The 24,061-nt window shown below is 62.3% G+C and overlaps 1 protein-coding gene across 3 annotated transcripts; it reads right to left on the reverse strand.

Annotated features, from left to right (window-relative positions):
- Positions 1–1,771: 1,771 nt before the first annotated feature.
- Positions 1,772–23,141, reverse strand: NADK (NAD kinase). Of its 3 annotated transcripts, none has more exons than XM_036227667.1 (12): positions 23,025–23,141; positions 12,396–12,614; positions 10,866–10,949; positions 7,126–7,255; positions 6,746–6,854; positions 6,573–6,658; positions 5,637–5,739; positions 5,185–5,339; positions 4,880–4,979; positions 4,641–4,798; positions 3,973–4,055; positions 1,772–3,543 (listed from the first exon to the last, which is right to left on the reverse strand). In XM_036227667.1, the coding sequence occupies exons 2-12, from the start codon at positions 12,572–12,574 to the stop codon at positions 3,369–3,371; spliced, it is 1,362 nt and encodes a 453-aa protein (XP_036083560.1). In that variant the 5' UTR covers positions 12,575–12,614; positions 23,025–23,141; the 3' UTR covers positions 1,772–3,368. The 3 variants fall into 3 exon arrangements, with proteins under 3 accessions (XP_036083560.1, XP_015999937.2, XP_036083556.1); XM_016144451.2 differs by having other exon boundaries at positions 23,000–23,114; XM_036227663.1 differs by lacking the exon at positions 23,025–23,141 and adding an exon at positions 21,918–22,076.
- Between the last annotated feature and the right edge of the window lie 920 nt (positions 23,142–24,061).

Genomic DNA, 24,061 nt, shown 5'->3' on the forward strand with positions numbered 1-24,061 from the left:
TCACAAGTGGGACCTCAGCTGTCCCCCTTGGCCCTCCCTGGGCTGCCGGGCTGTGGAGAGCCGAGGCCGCCTGGTTCCAGAATGACACAGGGACTTTTTGAGCTTCCTCCCCAGGGCTGGGGTCCGATCTAGGACATCGAGTGGTGGCTGGGACCCCCAAGTCCTGGACACTGCCCTGGGTCCCTAGACGATGGCCACTCACTCCATCATCAATGTGTGGGATTTTTGGAAGAGAAGGTCACACCAGCTATTGCCTAAGCCAACTGTCCCAAAAGCCAGGCCTTGTCCAGTGGGGGTCACACCTGCAGGCCCCTCAGCCAGGCTCACCCAGAGGCAGGGGGCAGTTGCAGTGCCTCTGTGACTTGTCCGGATCAGCAGGCCAGGAAACAGGCTGAGGAAGTCTGCAGCCCAAGGTCACGACGGGCAGTGCCACAGCAGCCGAGTGTAGGCTGCTGACGCTGCCCCTCACTCAGCACAGGAGGCCCTCCCCACCGGGGGGACAGCAGGGTCCACCGACCTGCAGGGCAGCTGCTGGGAAGAACAGCCCGTGGGCAACCAGGGGTGCGTGCCCTCCCCATTCCCACGCCTTGCAGCCTGGCCCCGGGGGGGACGCCCACAGCCTCCAGCCCAGGTTCAGCCCCTGGTTTCTCGGGGGCTCCGCTACAGGTAGGGGTGTGCCCTGCAGGCTCCCCTTCCTGGGGTGGGGCCGAAGGTCAACGTAGCAAAACCAAAGGGGTGTGAGCGGTCTCGCTGCATCAGGCCAGCGTCCGGGGAGCAGTCCTGGTGACCGAGAGGCCATGCTGGCCTCAATGCTCACACGGCCAAGGTCAGGCAGTCCCTTCTCAACCAGAGGCATCTGCAGGCCGGCCAGGGCAGGGCGCACCACTGGCTGGGGCTGCTCGTCTGGAGCTTCTGTACCCCAACCCCTTCGCTGTGCTCCCCAAGGCCGGACAGTCAAGGCCTAAAGTCAGCAGCCTTTGCCCAAGAGCGATTCTGTGGGCAGGGCCCATGCCCACCATAGACAGCCCCTCGGGCCCGGACTCCAGCCCCTGCGTCGGGCCCCTGCTCCCTGAAGGGGGCGCTCCGCCAGCAGAGGGGTCCAGTCCTGGTCTGAGGTCCGAGCGCTGGAGCCCTGAGTGCGGCCTGTTTCACACGCAGCCAGACTGACCCAGACGCACGTGTTCCCCGCGGCCTAGGCCAACTGAGCCCCTGCCTAGGGCAGGTTGGGGGTGGGCAGCAGGCACCTGGGAGCAGCCCAGCGCTCCCGCTCCGGGGGCTGGGCAGGCAGACTGCACACGGCCAGTCACTGGCTTCTCCCAGCTCTGGCCCACCCAGCTGTGTCCGTATCTGCGGTGCCCACTTGGCTCCCGGCAAAGCCTTGCCCCATGCTCACCAAGGCCTGGTCCACGCAAGGCCGCAGGAACAGGAAAGGGACGGAGAGGAGGGAGACAGGGGTTCCGTGCCCACCCCCTGGGGCCCTGGGGACTGCAGAACTGAGCCCCTCCTGGAGGCCCCCTCCAGTCCCTCAGGGCAGAGTCCTGCAGGCTTTGCCTTCCCTCTACCCTCTCTGCAGGACAGGAGGCCATGCCCACAGGCCCACCCGGGGACACCTGCCTAGCCCAGGCCTGGTGGAGCACCTGGGCCAGGATTCAACGTGGGGGCTGCTCGAGCAGGACCCCGTCTCTCCCACACGTGTCCATGGAGGCCCCAGCCCGCCTCCCTCAGTGTCCTTGATGTGACTGCAAACAGCCAAATAAAGTCACTAAACCCAGCTTTTTAAACAAGTCTGTTTATTGAAATGATCTGAAAATAGTAATAAGGCTTTTAACATTTAACAAATTTTCAGGATATTGACAATATTAAACATTAAGAATTTACTTCAAAAAACCCAAAGCCTTCTAGATTACCCCAATACCACGCTGCTCTAGGACGAGCACTTGCTTTCTTGTCTGAGCAAGTGACCTGGGTTCTGAGTGCCACTGTCCTCTGGACCTGAAACCAGGTGAGAGCCCGCCCTGGCCCAACCCTGGGCTGACCGCTGAGCACACAAGGGTCCAGCTGCCGAGGTACCCAGAGGGACAGGATGGGGGACAGCACTTGACCGACTGATAGGCGCCGACTGTGGAGTTGCTCAGGCTGCAGAGCCAGCTCTGTAGACCCGCTGTGGGTGGCCGCACATGTGGCCCTGGACCCTCCACGCAGGCAAGGCACAGCCCTGACCATCGCTCCAGAGGTGGGGCCTGGGGCAGGTACCCCACCCTTCCCACCGATTTAGCAAATGGAAATGCAGCTCAAAGAAAAATCACTCAAAAACAGGCCCATGTTAGGACACTTGCCTGGCGAGCAGCCAAGGCCACGTGCAGTCTGAGCCTCATCTCTGACCACGGGCCCCACACGCACACATGTCCCACCCGGCCGGCCGAGGGAAGAGCGCACGCTGGGATGACGTGGTCTCCTCCACCCTGGGCCCCCAGGCAGAAGCGCGCGGAACCCTTCGTCCCAGGCTTCCTGCTCCAGCTGCGAAGGACCACGGCTTGCTGAGTCAGCCGTGTCCCCGCACGGACCATCAGCCCCACCTGCCGCGGCCGTGCTGGACTGGACGGATGGTCCCAGCACCGTCGCACAGAACACGCGCACACAGAATGGGGCTCTGTCCACGACAGGGCGAGCCCTCTGAAACCTTCAGTGCACAACGGAATCCGCACGTGAGCGTTTCAGAGAGCTTAAAAGAATCTGTAAAAAGTATACACAGGATTTAAAACACCTTCCAGGGCACGGGGGTGCCGACCCTGAATCGTGAGGAATGTGTGTGGGGCTCATGGGCCACCTGCGGCACCCAGTGGCACCTGCCACGCGAGAGCAGGGTAGGAGACAAGGGCCAGGGGACCAAGGCAGGAGGGCCCGGCACCTCAGTGCAGCCCCGCCACAGGAGTGCTAGAGGTGCAGGCCTAAGCGGAAGACCGCGGCGGCTGAAGAATGACTTTTGGCTATAAGACATTTATTTTCAACACCGAAGGAGAAAGTCATCCATTCTGATTCCCTCTGAATTTAACCAACTGATTCATGGAAGCTCCCTGGCCCCAGCCCTGGGGACAGGCTCTGACGGACGGGTGTGCGGTGCTGGCCTCAGAGCTCGGGCCACCCCACAGCTCCCTTAGCTTAGTTAGAAATGCAAAAATAAGTCAGATTTAAAATGTTAAAAATGGTTGATCTGGTCAACAAAAGGCAGATTACAGGCTCCTCCTCTGGCTGCAGACAGGAGCGCCGTGACCCCTGAGGCCTGCCCGTGTGCAGGTCGGCCTGCCCCGCGGGGCGAGCAGGGGCGGGCCGGGAAGGGAGGGGGCCCCAGGGCGCGCAGGGGTGCGGGGCTAGCCCTCGCCGTCCCCGTCGCCCGCGTCCTCGCCGTCCTCGCTCTCTGTGAAGTGCGCCTGCCTCTTGCGCACGTTCCAGTGCAGACACTGGGCCAGGCTCTCAAACCAGTCGCTCACGGGGTCTCGGACGCAGATGGAGGGGAGCGGGTAGCACGAGGTGGTGATGCTGATGCTGGCGGGAGGCAACGCGGCCCAGGTGAGCGGCCGGCCCAAGCCCGGGCCCCCGGGCTGCGTCGCAGCCATCCGGACGCGGCTCCCCACTGGCTGGGGGCCGCCTCGGCTCTGCTTGTGTCGCCTGCTGAGTGGCCTGGCCCCAGCCGTACTGTGTAAGTCCCGGGACAGAGCCACGGGCCCCCTTGGCCCACCGTAATCCATGGGCAGGAGCCCAAAGGGGACGGCAAGGAGGATGAGGGCACAGAGCAGACAGGTGTAGCCAGCACAGGTACCGCGGAACGTGGAGCCGCGTGCGGCAACCTGACAGGCACGGCTTCACCGGCATGACACATGGGACGAGGAACCCTCCAGGCTCTCGGGGACACACTCTGCCTCTGGGGCCCGCACCGAACTCCTCACGCCTGCTCCAGCCCTGCAGTCCACCCACCTGTCTCCGTGGCGGATTTCCTGTCTCTTTCGTCCGTCAAAAGACACCCAGGCGGTGTTCCTTGCTTCTGGTGACAGCATGATCTGAAAGTGTCAAGCGGGACAAGTGTGGGCTCAAGTGTGTGCAGCTGAGAGCCTCGGACCCTGGCCAGGAGGGACTGTGCCAGTGTTCACAGTGCCCACCACACGTCAAGGCCAGTTCCAAGCTTTGAAGGCGTTAACTTGTGTCTCACCAACATTCAGCCCTGGGGAGCAAAGGACAAAGTCCATCCGGGCCCAGAGTCACCATTCACCTGCCCATGGCTGAAAACACAGGCCAAGCACAGGCTCCAGCTCAGAGCTCAGACAGACACAGACCCAACTGCTAGGGCTCACGGCTGGGTCACCCCTACCTGGGGCCCCGATGTGGACAGGCCCTACCCCATGAGGGCCGCTCACCCTGCCTGAGAGGCTGGCCCCTCCCTACCAGACTCCTTGGCAGCATGAGCCCAGCAGGGGTGAGGACTAGGAGGCCCTTCCCAGTACTCAGCAAGGCGGGCCATGGCCTGGGGCACCAGGGCAGCCAGGAGCACCAGGGACAAGGCTGCCTCGGGCCAGAACAGGTGGTCAGTACTGCGGGCCCAAAGCTGTCAGCTTATGCCGGAGGAGGGGGAGGGGGTGGGCTCTGACCTTCAGCTCGACCCCTGCAGGGACCACGATGGGCCGGAAGGACAGCGAGTGGGGGCAAATGGGCGTGATCATGATGGCCGGCACGTTCGGGTGGATCATGGAGGCCCCGGCTGCAGCCGCGTACGCTGTGCTGCCCGTCGGGGTGGAGACGATCACACCTGGGGACAGGCCACAGGTTCGCTCTCCGTGCTCTGTGTGAGGTTCCCAGGGTGCCCGGAACGCACCCAACGCCCACCTACCGTCTCCCTGCACTGTGGTGATGAGGTGCCCATCCAGGTAGACGTCCACGTTGGACAGGTAGGAGGAGGGGCCTCTGTCAATCACCACCTCGTTCAAGACCTGGGGGCAGCGAGGCCACCGTGCACTGAGGGGCTGTGCCTGCCCTGCCGGTGGCTGGGCTGCTCCTAGGCTCTCTGGAAGGCCCTGAGGATGGGGGCCACCCCCTTGGGGTCCACCCAGAGCCCTCCCACGCTGTGCCACTCCCCAAGGCCAGAAGACAGGGAAGACAGGGCTTGGGGACCCACTGAGGGACCTGTCCACGGACCTGGTACTGCATGACCTGCTTTCCAACCTCGGGGTCTGGGTCTGCAGCCAGCACCCCATTCTTGCTGGTCCCGTTGGGGACAGCCAGCTTCTTCCCTCTGAGCTCCTTCACGACCTTGACCTTCAGCCGGCTCCGAAGAATAATAGCTGCATTCCCTGGGGACCCAGATGGGTCACATCAGGGGAGGTCAGCAAGAATAGGGTGACCTCCCCACAGGAAGCAGAGAATCCCCCAACAATGTACCCTCTTTTCTCTCCCAGAGTGAGGGCATCACCCCCATGTCTGCTGGAAAGTCAACCAGGGCACTCAGGGAGCACAGCGGCTCCCGCCCAGGACCCACTCAAACCGCCCAGAAGCGGGGCGTCTGGACTGCCCTAGATGTAGAAGTCCCCGAACCCACGGAAACCCCGGCCCACATGGGACGGCGGGCTCTGCCCAGCGCTGTGACTCACCCTGTATCACCTGAGTGACTTGGGCCTGGAAGTTCTCAAAGCTGAAGGGGGTCAGGAAGCCCAGGGAGCCCAGGTGGAATGCCATGACCGGAGGCACGCTGCCCTGTGAGCCGGCAAGGCGGTCACTCAGCTGGCCGGTCCACTCAAGTCACCCAAGTCACCCCCAGCACCAACCGGCCCTCGCCCTGACCATCTCCGGAAGGGGCTGATGCTAAGCGGGTGGCGAGGCGATGTATCCCACGTGGGGGGAGGGCTGGGTGACACGCAGTGACCACACGCCGCGGAGGCCCGGAGCAGAGACAAGGACAACGAGACCGACCAGGCCACTGGCCAGGGGATGGGAAGGAGCGGTGGGGCCGTGAGAGCAGCCGGTGCCCAGTCGGGTCTGGGGAGGCCAGATGACCCTGACAGGGATGACGGGGAGGGGTCGGCCAGGGGCGGTGGGGGGAGAGTGGACTCTTGGTCCCCTCACGGGCGGCTCTACAGCTCCTGCTGGTGAGGACGGGGGCCGCGGGGGCAGGCGGTGCGGCAGGGGTCGGGGCACCCCCAGTGCCAAACCCACAGTATTCAGGCTTCCCGGGTCCGCACGGCCCGCAGCACCTGGCCGTGCCCCACTGGCTGCCCTGCCCTCCTCCAGGCCCTCTCCAACGGCCTCTATGCCTGACCTGCAAAAGCCCACAGCTGGGTCCGTCCAGGAGGGTGGTCTGGGCTCGGGAGGACCGCACAGGGCTCCGTGCAGACCCTCGCTCTCCCGCACCTGCCAACGTCGCCCCCGCCCCCAAGGCCCTGGAGGCTCCGCCCACACGGTGCCAGCCCTCCTCGTGGGCTCCGGCACCGCAGTGGCCGGCCCCCGCCGGAACGACTGAACGCAAGTGCCAGGCGCAGCCCTGCAGGGTGCTCCCCGCGGCGGCAGGGGCTGTGCCGCTGGGACCTCACCTGGAAGAGCGAGGAGGCGTAGAGCAGGGTCCCATCCCCCCCCAGGCAGATGATGAAATCGATCTGGTTGGAAATGTCGTCGTAGTCTGGGAAACGACAAGGACGGCGTCATGGCCACCTGCGCCCGCCAGGCACCGGGGCCGGCGCCTGGCACAGGCCCCAGGGCCGCTCACCTTCTCTGAAGGTGCAGAACCTCTTCTTCACTGGCCCGAAGCTATCATCGCCCACGATGGCAGGGTCTTCTAGAACCTTCTTCTCCACGTACACAATCATGCTGTTCTCCTGGAAGGCAGACCGGCACGTCAGCCCCACGCCGCTCGGACTGTGCGTGTCGTGATGGGGAACGAGTTTGTGTCTTGGCTGCTGTCCCAACAGACCGCTGCCCGGTCGTGACGACGGCTGCTGTCTTGCAGGGAGTCTGCTGACGTCACTGGTCCTGGAGCTGGACACACGGAAACCCGGGCAGGAGGCCAGCCCTGTGTCTCCTCCTGCCTGCACCCTCCTGGCCCGGATGGCACAGGGCCCCGGGCTGCCCCGCCCCACCCTCGCTCACCTGCATCAGGTACACACAAAGCTCCTTGAAGGGCTGCAGCAGGCTGGTGTCCTGGATCTTCTTGATGACGAGCACACTCTTTGGGGACTTGTTCCACGTCAGACGCTGGCTGGCAGGGTCCTGGATGTGCCTTGAAGGGGAGAGGGGTGCTCACTCTGGGACCAGCGCCACGGCCCTGGAAGTGCATCTCTGGTGGTGGACGGGCCCCTGCTCACTGTGCCCGGCCGAGCCCCACGCCCCGGGCACCTGGTGGCACACTCCTAACGACACTCCTGCCAACGTCGCTCGCACACCTGCGCCAGGACCTGCCCCAGTCAGCCGCCCTTCGCCTGGTGCCCTCCTTGCCGCCGGTGGGACACCAGCCTTCCCACAAACACCGAAACCAGCCGACTGTGGACCCTGCCCCTGGAGACCCCGGCACAGGCTTCTGGCACCCCCACATTGGCACCACTGGGGGAACAACTTGGCCGACCCTGAAGTTTCATAGTTAAAAGCCAGTCTACGTGAGTCGGTGGCCGATGTGGGGGCAGGGACACGGCCTGTGTGGCTGTCACGGTGGACGCGTGTCACCACAGGGCTGTGCGGCCACAGAATGCACAGCGCCGAGGGGCCCTAACGTGAAGGGGTCCCTGGGTGATGAGGTGTCGGCTGTGGGTGCTGACCGCAGGGAGGCTGTGCGTGGGGCGGGGGCACATGGGAAACCTCTGTGCCTGCCCCTCCATTTTGCTGCAACCCTAAAACTGTCCTATGAATTTTTTTCAAAAGCCAGTGTGGGTCCCGCCTGAGCAGGGCAGCCCGCAAGTCCCTGAGGCGCTTTGACGCGGCCACTGGTGCTGCGCGGGCCGGCGCGGGAAGGCCACAGGCATGGTCCACACCGAGGGGCAGGAGCCCCCAGGCAGAGTCCCCAGCTGCGACTGCGATGACTGTGCACGGCGGGGACGTCCCAGCCTGGCCTGGAACAAGCTGGGACTCGCGTGGAGAACGAGGCTGGAGATCGGCATGCGAACGGGCCGGCCACCGCGGTCAGCACACACCTCGCCCGCTGGGAAGTCACGCTCACAGCCGCCGGACACGCAGCCAAGGATCCTCCATGGAGGCTGCAAACCTGCCCCACGGGCCGCAGCTCCCTGATGACTCGACGGCCCCCTGGCAACTCCCAAAACTGCGCCGTGAACCGCTAGTAAGCGTGGTGGCGTGTCCGGCCTCGGCCCGTCGTGCGCTGGCCAGCACTCGCCCTGTTTCTGCGAGGGCAGGGCTCACTCGTGACATCCCCACGAGCCGCACCGCCCGCCCGGGGCCCACGTGTGGCTCACAAGCCGCAGACCACTGACTTGGGTGTGGCCTTCCCGTCACGCTTTGCTAAGGACAGGGGTGCAAAGCAAACCGCCCCCCGCTCTCTCGGCAGTGCGCCTGCACCATCCCCACAACTTCTACGTCCTCAGAACTGGAAGCGAAACACTGCCCTGAAGTGTTGAGAGCCACACAAAACAACTAAGTCACGGGAGCGTCGCACTTAAAGACCACGGTGCAAACCACGGCTGGCCTTCACGTGCACGGTCCTCTTCCCTAATCTCCTCCTTAAAACAGTCCCCAGGGTCACCTTCAACAGCACAGGCCAAGCCTACTGCCCCTGAGTCAGGACGAACCCTGCAAGCCCTCTGGCTACAGTGGCATGTCCACCCGAGCGGGCCACCGGGACTGGCAGCGGGCGAGGAGCTCAGGCCCGGGCAGGGGGGAGAGGCAGGCGCTCATCACCACCCTCTGCACTGCCGCAGGCCCTGCAGGGGGTGTGGCGGCTCGCAGCCCTCTGCCTGAGCCAGTGGGAGGCTAACGGGCGGTCGAAGGCCCCTCCCTGCTGACCCAGGCAGGCTCAGTCTCGCCTTGCAGAGGGGCCTGGCACCAAGGGGTCACTCGACTTCCTGCTGGGTCACCTGCAAAGTGAGACACAGACCCTTCCCTGGTACACAGTGACGGGTGCCAGATGGCAGAGTGGGGACAGCGGAAAGCCTGGCAGCTGGCCGACCCGAGCCACTCGAAAGCCCAGGGCGATCAGGCGTGGGCGACCCCACGTTCAGACACGAGAGGACGCGCGTGCGGTGCAAGCTCGGCGAGGAGGTGAGAGGCTCTGCGCTCACGCTCGCCCCCGCACCTCACTGGGCGCCAGGGGGAAGCTGGGTCCGCGCCCGTGAAGCCCTGCCCCACCCAGCTGCGGTGCTGGAGGGGTTCGAAGAGGAGCAATGGGGTCCCGTCCCCCCAGGCGACAGTGCTGGGCACAAGGCCTAGGAGGGACAGAGCAAGTTGCTTGTCCTCGACCCCCATTTGCAGCCCTAGGGACACTTCTGCAGCACCCCCCTCCAAACAGCCCTGCCTGGCCTGGTGGAGCAGCTCAGATGCCACCCTGAGAGCCCACTCGAGGCTCACGAAGCCAAAACACACAGACGGCTCGGCTGGGAGCAGGTGATGGTCACTAAAATGGGACTGTGACACGCCATCCAAGGTGGCACTTAAAATGATGTCAGTGATAAGGACCGAAGAGCTCTGCCAAGACCAGGAAAGGCAGGGAGGGGGCCCAGGCAGCTGGCCAAAGGCTGAGGCAGGTCCAGTCTGGGACCAGAGCCAGCAGGAAGGCACGGAGAGGGGGCGGGGTAGGAGCCGCCGCCAGGCGGAGCTCAGAGCAGCAGCAGCAGCTGGGGCTTTGGGTTTGGGGGCACCCAGGTGGCCAGGTCACCCACTGTCTGCTGGGCAGAGCGGACTGTGGGGGAGTCAGGGGCGGGTAGGGGCACTGGCGGGGTCAGCACGCGGTGACCCACGGCGCCTAAGTGGGCGGGGCACCAGCACCCGAGCCGCCCCGTCCCTCTGGCCGCGGCGCGGCAGTTCCCCAGGCGGCCTGGAGGTGGCAGCACCGGCACCATCGCCGTTCCCCCCCCCCGCGGACTGCGGCCTTGTCCAGAGGGGTCGTGACCTGTGGCCTGGCTGTGACACTGGGATGACGGCTGCAGGAAGGTGGAGGGACCCTCAGCAGCATTAGTCACAGCAGCACGAGAGCCGGCGCCCTTATCACCTGCAGACGGCGCACCCCGTGGCTCCCCCAGGAGGGGAAGCGGCTGGGCTCTGCAGGAAGGTGGTGGGGCGGTGAGCCCGCCACAGGGCACTGGGCACGGCTGCCGCAGCTGAGACGGACTCCTGACTCCTTCGCGCAGAGCGCGATGTCGGGCAAGTCACCTCCATGCTCTGCTGAGACCCAGACAGCCCGAGGTGCATGGAGCTCCCCCAGGGCTCGCCCCTCCGGACCGCCAGACGGGCGGGGCGGGGCGGGGCAGACGGGGAGGCGGCAGGCAAAATCGCCCTAATTGCCTGGCGTTTAAACAGCATCCCGCCCGGGTGCCGGGTGCCCCAGCCCGCTGCCCTCAGCGGCCGCCGAACGTACATATTACGCCAGCAGCACCTGCAAAGCGGGGTCTCCCTCAAACCGGGGAACTAAGATTTTCAAAAAAGCCAGTTAATACCTTGCATTTTAAGAATAACTAAAGGAGAAACATTTGACCCACCAAACATGTTAGTAGAAAATCTGCCATTTTTCCCATTAGAGGTTTAACTGCGAAAAACAGAGAAGCACCTGTCTCGGTGGACCCGCCCCACCCGCGGGCTGGGGCCCCGGAGGGCTGGCACGCAAGAGGCCTGACACCCGGGTGCCAGAACCGTCCGCAGCATGGGGCCCGGGGCCGGCCCCGCACACTCACATGATGGTCTGGGGGTTCTGCAGCACGCAGGCCTTCGGTCCAAATGTGGTGACTGGGCACGGGCCGTGCAGCGAGCGGGTCCTCCTGTGGGAAAAAGGCACAGTGTGGGCCCCGGCAAGGACACACGCGGCAGGGCGCAGACCGCGTCACGTCTCAGAGGTGCCTCCGCCCAGGTGACATTAGCTGTGTCCCTGTCCAGCACCCAGGTGGACCCGGAAGATTCCGCCCCGCTCTGCAGAGCTGATGTGCACGCCACAGGCTGTCCGGAGAGGCACAGCACCTACAGGTACAGGGACACACCCAGAAACGCTCCTGAGAACAAGGAACCAGCCCCGAAGGTGGGAGCACGCCGTCTGGGGACAAGCCGGGACCCTGAATTCGTACACGGGCTCTCAGCAGGCCTGCGCTTGGGAACCAGGACCTCAGACGCTGCCCCCAGGCCTCTCGGGGGGAAGCGGACAGACACGCTCACCCTGAGCTGTGCTGCGTAAGAGGGAGATGCCACCCGAGGGCCCGGCTTTCCAGTGAATGAGAAGCGACCAGGCCACAGTCAGCTCTTGGGGATGCCACTCGGCTGCCCACCATCTCCTGTCCTTGGGGGTCCAGCACCCACCCTCGCGAGGGGGCAAAAGAACAATGAGGACACCCTATGTGACAGGACAGAGGGACGTGTTCACCTCCACAAAGAACACCAGCCTCCAATGGCCCTCCGGTCCCCTGTACCCCAGAAACGGCCACAGCCAGCCGAGTGGGGGCGGCAGACTTGCTTTGGTCTCCGACCCCCTATCTTGGGGTTCAAAGAACCCAGATCCCAACGCAGACAAAACAAACTTTGAGGCCTGGTGGAGGCAGCCAGCCCGTGAGTCCTGGAGGCTGGCTATGGGCTGAAAGTCACTGCCCAGGGCCACCCCCGGGCCGCCCCAACAGGAAGTTCTTGGATCTGCATCTACAGGGTTCATCTCAGTCAGTGTTTCCAGATAATTCTGCTCAAGAGCCAGCTGTGACTGGGCCTGCCTGCATCTCCCGTCCCAGCACCCACCGGCAGAGGCACCTTTGACCTGCTGCCACCATGCCAGGGTCGGAGTCCTCTGAGACAGAGAGGTTATGCAAACCCCACAGAAGGACACACACGGGGCGCGCGGCTAGAATCCGCCACCGCAGCGCGCGGCCCAGAGGGGGAGGGGCTGCCGCAGTTGGGAGAAGCTGCTGCCACCCCTCCCGCACGCCCGGGCTGGGACTTTCTACGCAGCTGCCACCTACCAGGAAGGGCCCACGGGCGTTTCCACCTCGGCTGACACCACCACGCTCCTACCCCGACACCCTCTTGCGTTTCAGATGTGACCCGTTTCGGGGGCAATGCTCATCCCAGCAGTTTCCGCTGAGACGCTCCCGACTCCGAGGCCAGAGCCGGCAGGCCAAGCGACTTGTGCAAGGGACGCAAGCAGGGCAGGCCACTTGCACAACAGCCCTGTGGCCACACCTGACTGGAAGCCGCGTCCCCTGCACCGACACGCCGAGAGCCCCTCGTACCTGAACTCTTTGGTGCTCGCCAGGGCGGGCGAGGCGGACAGGCTGCGGGCCTTGGCCCGACCCCGGATGGGGGCGCCGAGCACCCAGTCCTCGTCCCCATGGCACGCGGCGCAGCGGTACAAGGTGGCGTCTGCGCTCAGCCCCTTCCTCCGGGTCACCTTCTCCTGCTCCGTCTCCATCGTCGATGAGCGAGGGCTTCGGTAGGACGAACACAGGTCCCTTAATCGAACGAAATGAAGGAAGGAAGGAAGGAAGTGGGCACGGAGCGCCACGGACACGCGCGCTGCATCTGCTCCGTCGGGAGGCGGCGCTGCCACCCAGACTCACTCGAGACTCAGCCCGCTGTGGCTCTCCGCCACCGCGAAAGAATGAGAAAGCACCTCGGGGCGAGGGTCCCGGCGTCCCTCTCAGGAAGCAGGGAGGGGGCGCGGCAATCGACACAGAGAGGCGCAGCCCCGGGCAGCGGGGGAAAGGCAGCGAGCAAGGCCGGCGGGCCGCGGCGCGCCAGGCTCCGCGCCCTGCACACAGCCCGCATTTCCAGTCCAGCGCCGAGCAAACGCGCACCACAGCGGACCTACTGAAGCCTCAAAGAAAATCTCAGCTTCCAACGTGAAGGTAGAGAGCAGCTTATCTTCCGACCACAATGCCACGAAACCAGGGACGAGGGCAGAGGCAAGTGGACACAATTTCGTCCAACCCTGGGAGCATCTGGACTTTCTTTGAACCAACCCAGGGCTCAAAAGGACATCGACACTAACATTCCAGCACGAAAAGAACAGTGTAAACATGGACCCGAGCCGCCCCAGGACCCTGTGCTGAGCGCCGGAGAACAAAGAGCGACGAGCTAAGAGTCACTCGATCGCGCTAGAAAAGGAATAAAATAGGCCCGAGACAGGCAGAAATCAATCCACTGAAACGCGGAAAGAGCGCGCAGCCTGGAAAAAACCACAACGACGTTTGAATCGAGGGATTAAAAGAGCTACGCTCACTGGAAAACTTGGATTCGAAAGGAATTTTCTAAGAAAATTCCTGACTGACGTGAGAGGGGTTCCAGACCCCCACAGGGGCGGCTGGAGCAGGGGGGTCTGCCTGTCCTTCCCAGGAAGCCAAAGGGGCGAGCAGAGCAGGAGGGGCTTCTTGCTTAGGGAGACCCCGACAGGGGCCCCCTGGGTGGGACCCTGCCGGGCAACACGCCACACGAGAGACCTCACCGCGTGGACAAGCAGCGGAACCAAGGTCACGACGGGCACGATGAGGCCGGCCGTCCCGTCTCAGAGAAGGAGCCCCCCGACTTGAGGGGAGGCGGGCGCTGCGCCAGAAGGATAAAGTGAGGTGCCGCAGAGGAGGGCGGGACACGGGGCGCAGGGCCTCCATTTTAGGGTCGGAGGTGACTGGGTCCCTGGGACAGCCGAGTTCCACACCCAACCGGACCTCAGGTGATGGCGACACCGCCCCTGGACCTGTGCCCAAGCTTTAGGAAGGCTGACCTGTCACCCACCTCAAGGAAAAGTCAGCAGAAACCAGAACCTACCAAGCAGGCCTGATACGCGGCATGAGTGAGTTTATCTGCAAGGTCGCGAGAGACAAATTCAATACACAGAAGTCCACTGTATTTCTGTGCACCAGCGACGAACAGGAAGAAACCAATCTAAAACACCGTTTCGGTAACAGGAACGCAGACGCCGCGCAGGAATTCAGTTGGCACGAGGAGCGCAGGCCCGGCTTCCGGCCGCCGGACGGGCCAGGCCCGCGGCGAGACGGGCAGCGCAGACGCGGGGAGGTCCTCGCCGCAGGGACGGACGGCGCCTGGACTCGCCGCGGAGAGCAGGGAGGGTGGTACGCCCAGAACTCACGCCCTGCGTCAATCACACGTCCATTTTTCAGAAGGTGCGGAACCTGCACACCGAACCCCGCAAAACGTGGCTGACGAGCCACGTTCGCGGGCTGTGGGGCGCGGTACTGTCAGGATCTCAGTGCCCCCCCCCGACTTATTACAGCGTCTACCAAATCCAACCACAAAACTCCAGCAGGCTTTCCTAAATGAAATGACAAGCTGATTCTAAGACCCACATGTAAGCCTAAGAAACCCAGAGCAGCTAAGAAAAGCAGCAGCAGAACAGACCTGACGGGCGAGCACGGCCTGGTCACTGGCTGCACGGCCCCCGGAAGCAGCTGGTGCGGCACCGGGGTGAAGACAGGCACCGAACGACCCTCACACAGAGCCGCCCTCGGGTTTCGACAGAGGGATGGGGCGGGCCCTGGGGGAGAGGTCACCTCCCCGCGCAGTGCCGGGCACGCTGCGAGCCACGTCCAAAGCTGTGAGGCTGAGCTCTCCTCGCACCGGGTGCTAAGATGAACTCAAATCGGAAGTACTCAACTTCCAGGAGAAAACGCTGGAGAAATTCAGTGGCCTTGGGTTTGGCAAAGTTTTCCTAAATAGCATAAAAAAGGAACAAACTGTAAAAGAAAAAACTGGAGAAACTGAAAGTCAGTACTGTGAAAATCTTTCACCCTTCACACGATAGATACTGTTACCAAAATGGAAACACAAACTGCAGACCGACAGGAAATATTTGCTAAACATATGTGAGGGACCTGCATCCAGAACACAAGAATTCTCAAAAGTCAGTGAGAAAACAAACCACCCAATTAAGAAACGGGCAAAAGACTCCCGTGTGGGGGAGCTTGCCCAGAGCAGAGCAGACACGCGGCGGTGTGGGCATGCGCGGCGCGGCCCCAAACCGGGCGGCGACCCCTGCCCGGCAGAACGGGCCACAGGCCCGGTGCTGCCAGGCGGCAGGGGGCTGCGCCCTCGGGCACGGCTGGGGGCAGAGACTGGTATAACCGGTCTGGAAACCAGCCACAGTTCCTCAAAACTAGACACACGCCTGCGGGCACACCGGCACCTGACACCTGGGTGTGCGCACGGCGCAGGCGTCCACACGGAGACCACAGGGAGACGTGCCCACGGAACCCTGTGGGGCCCCACAAGGAAGCCACCTCCACTCAGATTTGCTCAAGGGCACACGCCACTCTCTGTCCTTTGGCCCCACAGGCCTTATGTCAAAGCTTTATCTGGGGTCTGTCTGTCTCCCACCCTCCCAGGATCAAAGCTACCGAAATTCTGCTCTGCTAGGGGCTCTCGTGCCTGAAAGGTCCCGCTGGACCCTCATGATTGTTCCTGGCCTAGCGGACAGGACAAACAGGCAGCTACGTGTCCGAGGCCAGTGCTTAGGGGACTGTGGTCCAGCTCAGTCGGCACGTGGGCTCCTGGGGTGTGGGGGGCCCCTAAGGGCAGAGTCTGGTGCACAGCCCATCAGGAGCCAAGAGGAAGGGGTCTGGAGGAGTCTGGGAGGAGGGTGAGGTGCGAAACCAAGACTGTGAGAGTGGCAGGCAGGACCGGAGGCCGCGCCAGCACCGTGAGTGGGGCAGAGGCCACCAGCCAAGGAGGGGCTATGGTGGCGGCAGCATCTGATGGCAGAGCACGGAGGACAGCAGTGTCCGGAAGGCACCGGCACGAACCGGTCAGAGGTACGGAAGGCAGACTTTGGCCTGATGTGTGACAAAACCCGGAGAGATCGTTTACTTCCTCGTCGCAACAAGAGCCGCTCAGAGAATGACAGCTGCTTCCCCGAGCGGCCACCCTGCCTGTGACCTAAGCCCAGGCGGGCGCGGACCGGCCAGCGCGAGCTCACGGAGGAAAGACCGTTTAAAAGGTGGTCGGTGAGCTGTCACGAAGACGCCCTGCTGCCCGGAAGGCATGAGTGAAGCCACACGCGATTTCCCCGACACGCGAATCGGGGAGGGCAAGGCCGCCGCGGCGGTGGGGACGGTAGCCTGGACCTAGGGCGGCCCTCCCGGTGCTGAGCGACAGCGCACCAGGGGCCAGGCCCTGTCACCAGGCTGCAACCACGCCAGCCTCGACAAGAGGTCAGGCAGCAACGTGGGCACAGCGACGTCCGAGAGGAGAGCACGTGAAGGGGAGCGGACGGGCGACCTCGGGCAGCCGTGACGGGGCGAGGGTGAGCGCGCGCGAGGCGCTTCATCCTGCTCGGCCGGAGGGGGACGCCTGTGGGCGGGCTGTGCTGCCCCCCCGTCTGCTGAGAACCAGGCGACAGCCGCGGGGCTGTGGACGCTGCCAGGGGACCCGGACGAAGGGCGCGCAGCACACCATTCAGCGGAACCAGCGCCCGCCCCGCCAGGCCCCGTCTCGGACGCCGAAAGCCCGGGCCACACAGCCACGGCAGGGCAGAGCTGGCGTCTGGGCCCACGGCCCTGGGCTCTGCTTGTGACCACAGTGCACAGACGACAGGACCGACGCAGCAGAGAGGCCCAACAGAGGGGTGGGGGGCACGAGCTGGCCGAGGGTCCCGGGAAGAGGGAGGACCTGCGGACTCAGTTCGCTGAGTTCTGGAAACAATGCCCCTGGCTCGTCCCCTCCCCAAACTGCGGCCAAAGCCAGAAGACCACACCTGGGTGCACGATGCCAAACCCACGTGGAAGGAAGGCGCGCCACAAAAAGTCCCACTGAAGTAAGAAAAGCTTAGGAAATGGTATCAGTAAAGTAAGGGGGTTGGGGGGGGGGACGGCTCCGCCCAGGGCTCCACAGCTGCAGGCACTTGAGGACACTCAGGGTCCTAAGCGTCACCTGTTACCACACTGAACCTGCAGCCTGAGCCGGCAGGCGATGCTGTAATCCTAGAAGAATGTGGAAAACTTTGTCTTCCGAGAAGGTACAGAAATAATGACCTAGAGAGATTACTGTAGCCCCGAGAAGGGGAAGGGAAGAATCGAACTCGGCATCCCAAAGCTTCCAAAACGCTTATGATAGTTTTATAATCATTGGGTTTTTATTTTGTTTGATGTTACAGGTGATATGTTTAGAGGAAGAAGTCATTCGATGTAACCCTTACTTAAACGGTTGAGAGGATTTAAGTCTGTAAGCAGTGCTCACGGTTTCATTTCTAAATTCCTTTGCTGATTACAAAATCACATGGACTTGGCCTTGAACAAACTGCCCAAAGGCTCCTTTGCATGCACAAAGGACCGCCACAGCCCACAACCTCCACTCAGCATGCCATGCGGAGGTCTCCTGAGCTGCGCGTTAACGGCCAAAACCACTTCCCAGCTGCTCCACTGTTAAGGGAAAAGGGCCAGGACACAACTTGCTCTGTAGCTGAGCATGAGCACGTTGCCGTCTCAGCTTCTGCTCGTAGCTGAAGAGTTAAATCTCACTGAGTTGCAGGTACTGTTCAGTACCACCCAGAGAATCCTTAATACGGACACGACGTGTAATGCGTGAAAGGAGAGCGCGGCCGCAGGGGGCCTTGCTCCGGCGGTGCGAGGCATCAGTGCCGGGGCGGGAGAGAGAAGGCGCCTGGATGTGTCCATCGACGCACAAACACGTGTTGACAAAACTCAATACCTATTTATGATGAAAATTCTCAGCAATCAGGAACAGAGAGAACTTGATAAAGAACACGTACCAAACCACAGTTCACATGAAACTTAACGGAGATGCCTCCCCCGAGACATGGAGTGAGGCAGGGACAGGTGCTCTCACGACGCCACCCCTGCAGCCCCGGGCGCCCCGGCCCACGCAGTAGGGCGAAACGGATGCGGACTGCGCGGGAATAGCACCCTCCGCAATCCCCTGAAAGTAACGAGAGGGGAACGTAAAATCATGCCGAGGGCCGGTACGCTGGATCATAAACGCTGCCGGAAGACACCGGTCTGCATCGGGGCGGAGCCTGCCCCACTCGGGGGCCGGAAGACGGCAGGGTAAAGGGGTCGCTTCTCCCAGAACTGACCTGCAGGCTGAGTGAAACTTCAATAACAACCCAGGTGAGACTTTTGTAGATACGGACAAGTGCATTCTGAAACGTATAAGGAAAGGTAAAGGTACCAGAACAGCTAACACAATTTTTAAAAGAGTAAAGGGAGACGAATCACTGATCTCAGACTCGCTCTTCAGCAATCGAGACTGCGTGGAGCCTGGGGGAGACAGACACACGGCGCCGGGACGGCCCCGGGGGCCCAGGAGCAGGACCACGCAGACATGCGCGCCGGGTTGTTGCCGAAGGTGCACAAGCGATCCCACGGAGGAAAGAGATCTTTTCAGCAAACGGTGCTGAGTACTCACGACACCCACAGGCAAAACAAAGTGGACCTCAACGACAATCCACAGCATACACAAAAACTGACTCACGATGGATCGAAACCAATTACATTAAGTATAAATCAGAAACTATAAAACTTCTGTAAGAAACATAGGAGTACTTTCTTGGGGCCTAGGGCTGAGGAGGATTTTTACACATGATATAACAAGCGCGGTCCACGGAAGGTAAAAAATAAACGGGACTTCCTTCCCATCAGCAGCCTGCTCTGTGGGAGGCCCTGGGAAGAGGACTGACGACCAAGCCACGGACTGGGGGAAGACGTCTGCTACCTGGGTGTCCAGCAAAGGACTTTATCTAGACAATACGAAGAACTCTCAAACACAATAAAAAAGCATTCTATCCCATCAGAAAACGGGAGGAAGGTGAGCAGACCAACGCGGCCGTCACACGGGAGAGGAGCAAGGGAAGCTGAACCCGTAAGGGCGACCCCGCAGTGTGGGGGCTGCTACAGCAGCGGAGAGGGACAGGCTGCGGAGAGGCCGCCCGCACGTCGCCATCGCGGTGGGGCTGTGCAAGGCGCAGTCACTCTGGAAAATGGCGCGGCAGCTCACGAGGGGAACTAACTCCACACCTGGCCCTGCGCCTGGGCACTCACCCCAGAGATACAAACGTGTGTACAGACACCGCACACCGAGGCCCAAGGCCTCCCAGCAGGGGACAGGCGGAGTACAATGCGGTCCAGCCACACGGTAGAAGGGACCCGTCCACGAGACCTGCAATAGTCTGGACGGCTCTCAGTGGCCTTACGCTGGTGCAAAGGCCAGTCTCAGAGGGTCACAGACTGAAGGATCCCGTGGACACCACCTTCTCAGAATGACAAGACCAGAAGGGGGAACATGAATGGGGTCTGGGAGCGGCCACAGAGGGCAGCACGGGTCCTTGGCGTGACAGGCAGGTCTCAGTCTCGACTGCTGGTGGTTAAACAAACGCGTACACGGCGTACACTGCACAGAACCACACGCGTGTAAGAACTGGCGAAATCGGGACAGAGCGTAGCTCCCTGTACTTGTCCTACGTCAATTACCTGACTTCACATTACTGCGCTACCAACATGTCAGATGGCACTGGGGGACTGGCACGGGGTCTCTCTGCCCTGTTTTTACACCTTCCTGGGTGTCTGTATTTAAAAAACAAAGTTCATAATTTAAAAAAAAAAAAAGGATAAATGTATCAAAACCACAAAGACCAAATGTATTTAAAAACTATTTTGTTACACAGTATCTAGAAGCTGTTAACATTTACTTGCAAAGACAAATTTGCTATCCAGGCAGTAAACTAATTAATGAAATAATCTCATCAAATATGAAAAACAGCTTTTAAAAGATCCGTCATCTGTGCAGCACAGGCTTTGACAACGGGGAATCAGGACTCACGCTCAGGTCCGGTTTGTTCGGTATGTTAACTGTTCTAAAAAGGATGAAATTCTAACTCCATCTAAGGACAGTCGAGATCCTGACAGCACGAATCTAATTTGAAAAGTCAACTTCTGCACTGGGAAGTTTAATTAGAAAAAACTGCCGGAGGACAGTAACAAAGAATTCTGAGATTAAGAACTCACGCAAAGGGGCGAGGGGACACACCAAGATGCCAACGAGTAAATGTGTAAAGGACGGTGTAAAGGACGGAATCTGTATCTGCTGAAACCCTGAATGAAAAAGTTGTTTACTTGGTGATAAATGGGAAACTGACCGTTCAACCCTACTAGTTGGCACTGAGCTGGGGGCAAAGCGCATACTGAACACCATCCGCCCTCCGGGGTAAGCGACGCCCAGTGCAGGCACAGAGGCCATGAAACTCGGCACTCACAGGGGCTGAGAGTGGGGACAACCTTGGAAAGCTCTGTGGCCCTGTGACGCAAGAGCCTGACCTTCAACCCACACCCGCCTCCTCAGGATGAGACCCGAAGGGGCCGTGAGCAGGGGTGGCTGCACCCCCGCGCGCAGCTTAGAAAGCGAGGGCCCAGGCAGCTCCGCGGAAGGCCGGCCTTCAGCCGCGTGGCCCCGCCACCAACTGTGCCCCCTTGCTGCCTCCCCGGCCACCTCCACCAGCCTCTCTGAATGGCTTTTGCCAAGTGTCGAAACACGTGTTTACTTGTTCCCGTTTTACACTTGGACTATCGCAGTGCGGTCCAGGAGACAGTGCAAGCAGAGTCGGGCAGCACAGACAAGAGGGCTGCCCGCTGGCCCCCCGGATCCAGGACCGGGTGCTGCACAGTCCCTGCGCACAGGTGTGAGTGGCCAGAAGAAAAGCCCCAGAGGAGGCCCCGCAGGCAAGCGCCCTCCCCTGGGCCTGGGTCTACTTCTGAAGTCCCCTGCCCACCAGGAAAGTGGCAATTTAAGGCACTAACAAAGTGGGGCCAACTACTCCCAAAGAAAACCATCCGCCTCTGCAGTCCACAGGTTGGGCCTACCTGTGCTCAGGCGCTGAATGCCAGACTGTTTCCGGTTTTATTTATCAGAGGCACTGTTCCCCTCCTATTTTTCAGCCACCTACACGCCCCAAGAACTGCTGCCTGGCCAGCCACTGGGAGACCCCTGTCATCGTTCATGAATCACACACGGGCTTGTGCTACCCACGTAAACCCAACTGCAAGTTCAAAGAAAGACCGGAACCATCTTGAGGGCCCGACTCCAAATGCAAACCACTGTGTTAGGCACTGCGCTGGCACTGGTCCCTGTCCTCAAGACCACTAATGGTGAGGGAGACTCGGTGTGACCACTGGGAGCAGGTCTGCAGGGCGCGGCGTGTCCCGGGAAGGAGCCCTGGGCGGGCGTCGTCCAGCCAGAAGGAAGAACAACTCGCTTATCCTGCTAGGAAGGTGCGCTGAGGCCACGGACCAGGGAGCACTGTGAACGACTCCCAGACGGACGAATAGGTGTGCGGGGGAAACATGGCGAGAAAGGAAGCGCGAACTCAGCATTCGGGGCCAAAGCAGAGGCGCCTGCTCACTGGGGGCAGCGGCCGGCCCGCTTGCGGGGCCTCGGGGCCATCGGGCGGGGACTGGCGCCCAGCACAGAGGCGCCTTCGGAGAGTGACGTGTAGTTACGAAGCCCCTGACTGACCTCTGCCCCGGAGGGCCGGAACCCCTAAGCTGCCCACCACGCGCGGGCTCGGGGAGGCCGCACGGCAGCCGTCCCGGGGGCGGGGGACTCGGGGCGCAGGCGGGAGTCGGTCCCCTCAGGCCAGGCCGACGACAGGAAGACGCCGCACTCCCGGGGCGGGGACAGTGGTCAGCGCCTCCTGGCGTCCGCACCAGGGCTCTAGGCAGGTCCCCCCAATCCCGCGACCCCGGGCGCCCCCGACCCCAGGCGGCTGGCCGGGCCGACCAGCGGCGCGCACTCACCCTTAGCTGCCGTGGGCGTCCGCGGGGCCGCCCGGCTCCTGGCTGAGCCCACGGACCCCGCCGCCCCGCCGCTGCTCGCCGTCGCTAGCGGGCCCCCGGCGCCGCGGCCATCTCCCGCCCCACAGCCGCCGGGACCGCGGCGCCGGCCCTCTTAGCAGCAATGTCGGCGCTGCCAGTGCGCACGCGCGGCCTCGCCCCGCGCATGCGCCCGCCCCGCCCCCGCCCCCGCCCCGCGCATGCGTCCCGCCTCCCCGCCCCACGCACGCGTCCCGCCCCGCGCATGCGTCCTCTGCCCCCGTTCCCGCCCCACGCACGCGTCCCCGCCCCCCGCCCCGCGCATGCGTCCCCCACGGCGCAAGTGGAGCAGGCCCGCGGGCTCCGGCCGGGCGCTGGGGGTGGTGACGCGGGACGCTAGCGGCGGCACCCCGGCTGCCTTCGGACAACGATCCCTAGTCCCCATCCTCCCTGCCGCGTCGTTGGCCCGCCCACCCGCGCCCCCCGAACCTTTTCCTTCCCCGCTCCCCTCCACTGCAGGCCCCCGAGTGGTGACACCACCCGGCGAGCATTCCATTACTACCACGCTCTGCCTCTGCTTAGAAGGAACATGTTTTGGGAACCAAAACTCAGTGGGAGCAGAGCCGCGTCGCTGGGCTGCCAGCACCGCTGGAGGGAGCGCGCCTCGCCCACCCCGAGCAGTCTGAGCACCCGGACCTCAGGGGCTCTGGGCCTGCCGCCTGAGTGGGACCCCCTCAGGGCGACCCGCCAACACGGTTCTTGCCTCTCCCCCGCCAGGACTGCAGGACCCAGAGAGGAGGAAGGGAGCCAGGGCCACAGTGTCCCCCTTGTAGCTTCTGGTGGAACTTCCCCCTCCTCTAGTCAGGACAGAAGTTGGTTCTCCTGAGGCTTGCTGGTTTGCTGGTTTGACCGTTACTCAGAAATCCTGTTCCAACCCTGGGCCAGGGTCACCATAGGAGATGAACCCGGGCGACGCACTGGGGAGGTGCTTTGTAACCTGCCTGGCCCCGCAAGTGCTAGCCACCATTCTTCTCTACACTGGGGTCTCCCTGACATGGAGCACTCACCCCCAGGTCTGCCCAGCGCCCATACCAGCTATTGTCAGTCCTCTCTTGCTGGGGCTCCTGGACCTGTGTCCAGACTTGGAACACTGCTGGTCACGTCGTACTGCTGTCCTGGGACCACTGGGCAATGGGGTCACCGAGGGCGAGTGAGAAGGGGGGTGAGGATGGAGGGAATTTGAGGGGATTTCTCAAGCTCTGACTTCCCCATCTGGCTGTTTTGTAAATCCACCTGCTTCCTCAAAGTGGCCTAAGCCACACCCACAGAAGGAAATGCCTTTTCAGTTTTATTTTTTGGATATAATCGTTAACACAGTAGTACTGATGCTCGATTCAGCATTTGCTAGGTCAGGCACTGCGCCGAGTCGTCCCAAGAACCTTGTCTGCAGAGAAGGCAGCAAGACGCCAGCGCAGGCACCGGTGCAGGCAGCGTCACTAGCCAAGGTCGTGCAGCAGTCAGGCTTCCGGTGTGCTTTTCTCTAAAGGGAACTTGTGCAGGTTCGTGTCTGTGATCACGAAACCCTCGGCCACCCTGGACCTTGAGACTTGGCCAGGAGCGCTTCCCCATTTCAGGGATGAGGAACACACCGCAGCTGCCTTTGGCTCCCTCTGATGGTGCAATTTCTCCCCGCAGGCCCCAGCCCCACCCTGGGAATTGCCCCAAAAGGGCTGCTCAGCAGTTGCACGGCCAGAGCAGGAAGGGGTGCCTGAGGGCATCTGGAACTTCCCAGGGGAGGTGTCCTTGGGCTGTGGTTGGGCGAGGGAAGGCCTCACCACTGGGACAGAGGTGGGGTGGGGTGAGAACAGTTGCTGGCCGGCCAGCTTGGGCTGGGTGTAAGGTGGGGGTTCTGCCTCAGAGGGGCTCAGGGGCCTTGAAGGTGGAGTCTTTTTCCCTCACACCCATGCTTGTTACCTTTCTGCAGCCGGAGCTGCAGACGCTTAACAAAATTTGGTATTTGTCAATATTCTTTTTCTTAAACGTGGCTCCCGTGTTGTTTTAATCTTCACACCCCCAAACCCTGGACCCACCCTCTTATGAGGGGTGGATGGGGGAATGTGAGGCGAGTG

This window comes from Rousettus aegyptiacus, unplaced genomic scaffold (assembly GCF_014176215.1).
Source record: "Rousettus aegyptiacus isolate mRouAeg1 unplaced genomic scaffold, mRouAeg1.p scaffold_m13_p_1, whole genome shotgun sequence".
NCBI classification, from domain to species: Eukaryota; Metazoa; Chordata; class Mammalia; order Chiroptera; family Pteropodidae; genus Rousettus; species Rousettus aegyptiacus.

Excerpts from the sequence above, each read along its gene's own strand:
- NADK (XM_016144451.2), bottom strand. The coding sequence starts at position 23,022 with ATGGGCGCTGGGCAGACCTGGGG. Across the intron at positions 6,855-7,125 it reads TTTGTGTGTACCTGATGCAG|GAGAACAGCATGATTGTGTA; the intron begins GTGAGCGAGGGT and ends TCTGCCTTCCAG. Across the intron at positions 5,340-5,636 it reads AGTCACTCAGGTGATACAGG|GGAATGCAGCTATTATTCTT; the intron begins GTGAGTCACAGC and ends CTGGGTCCCCAG.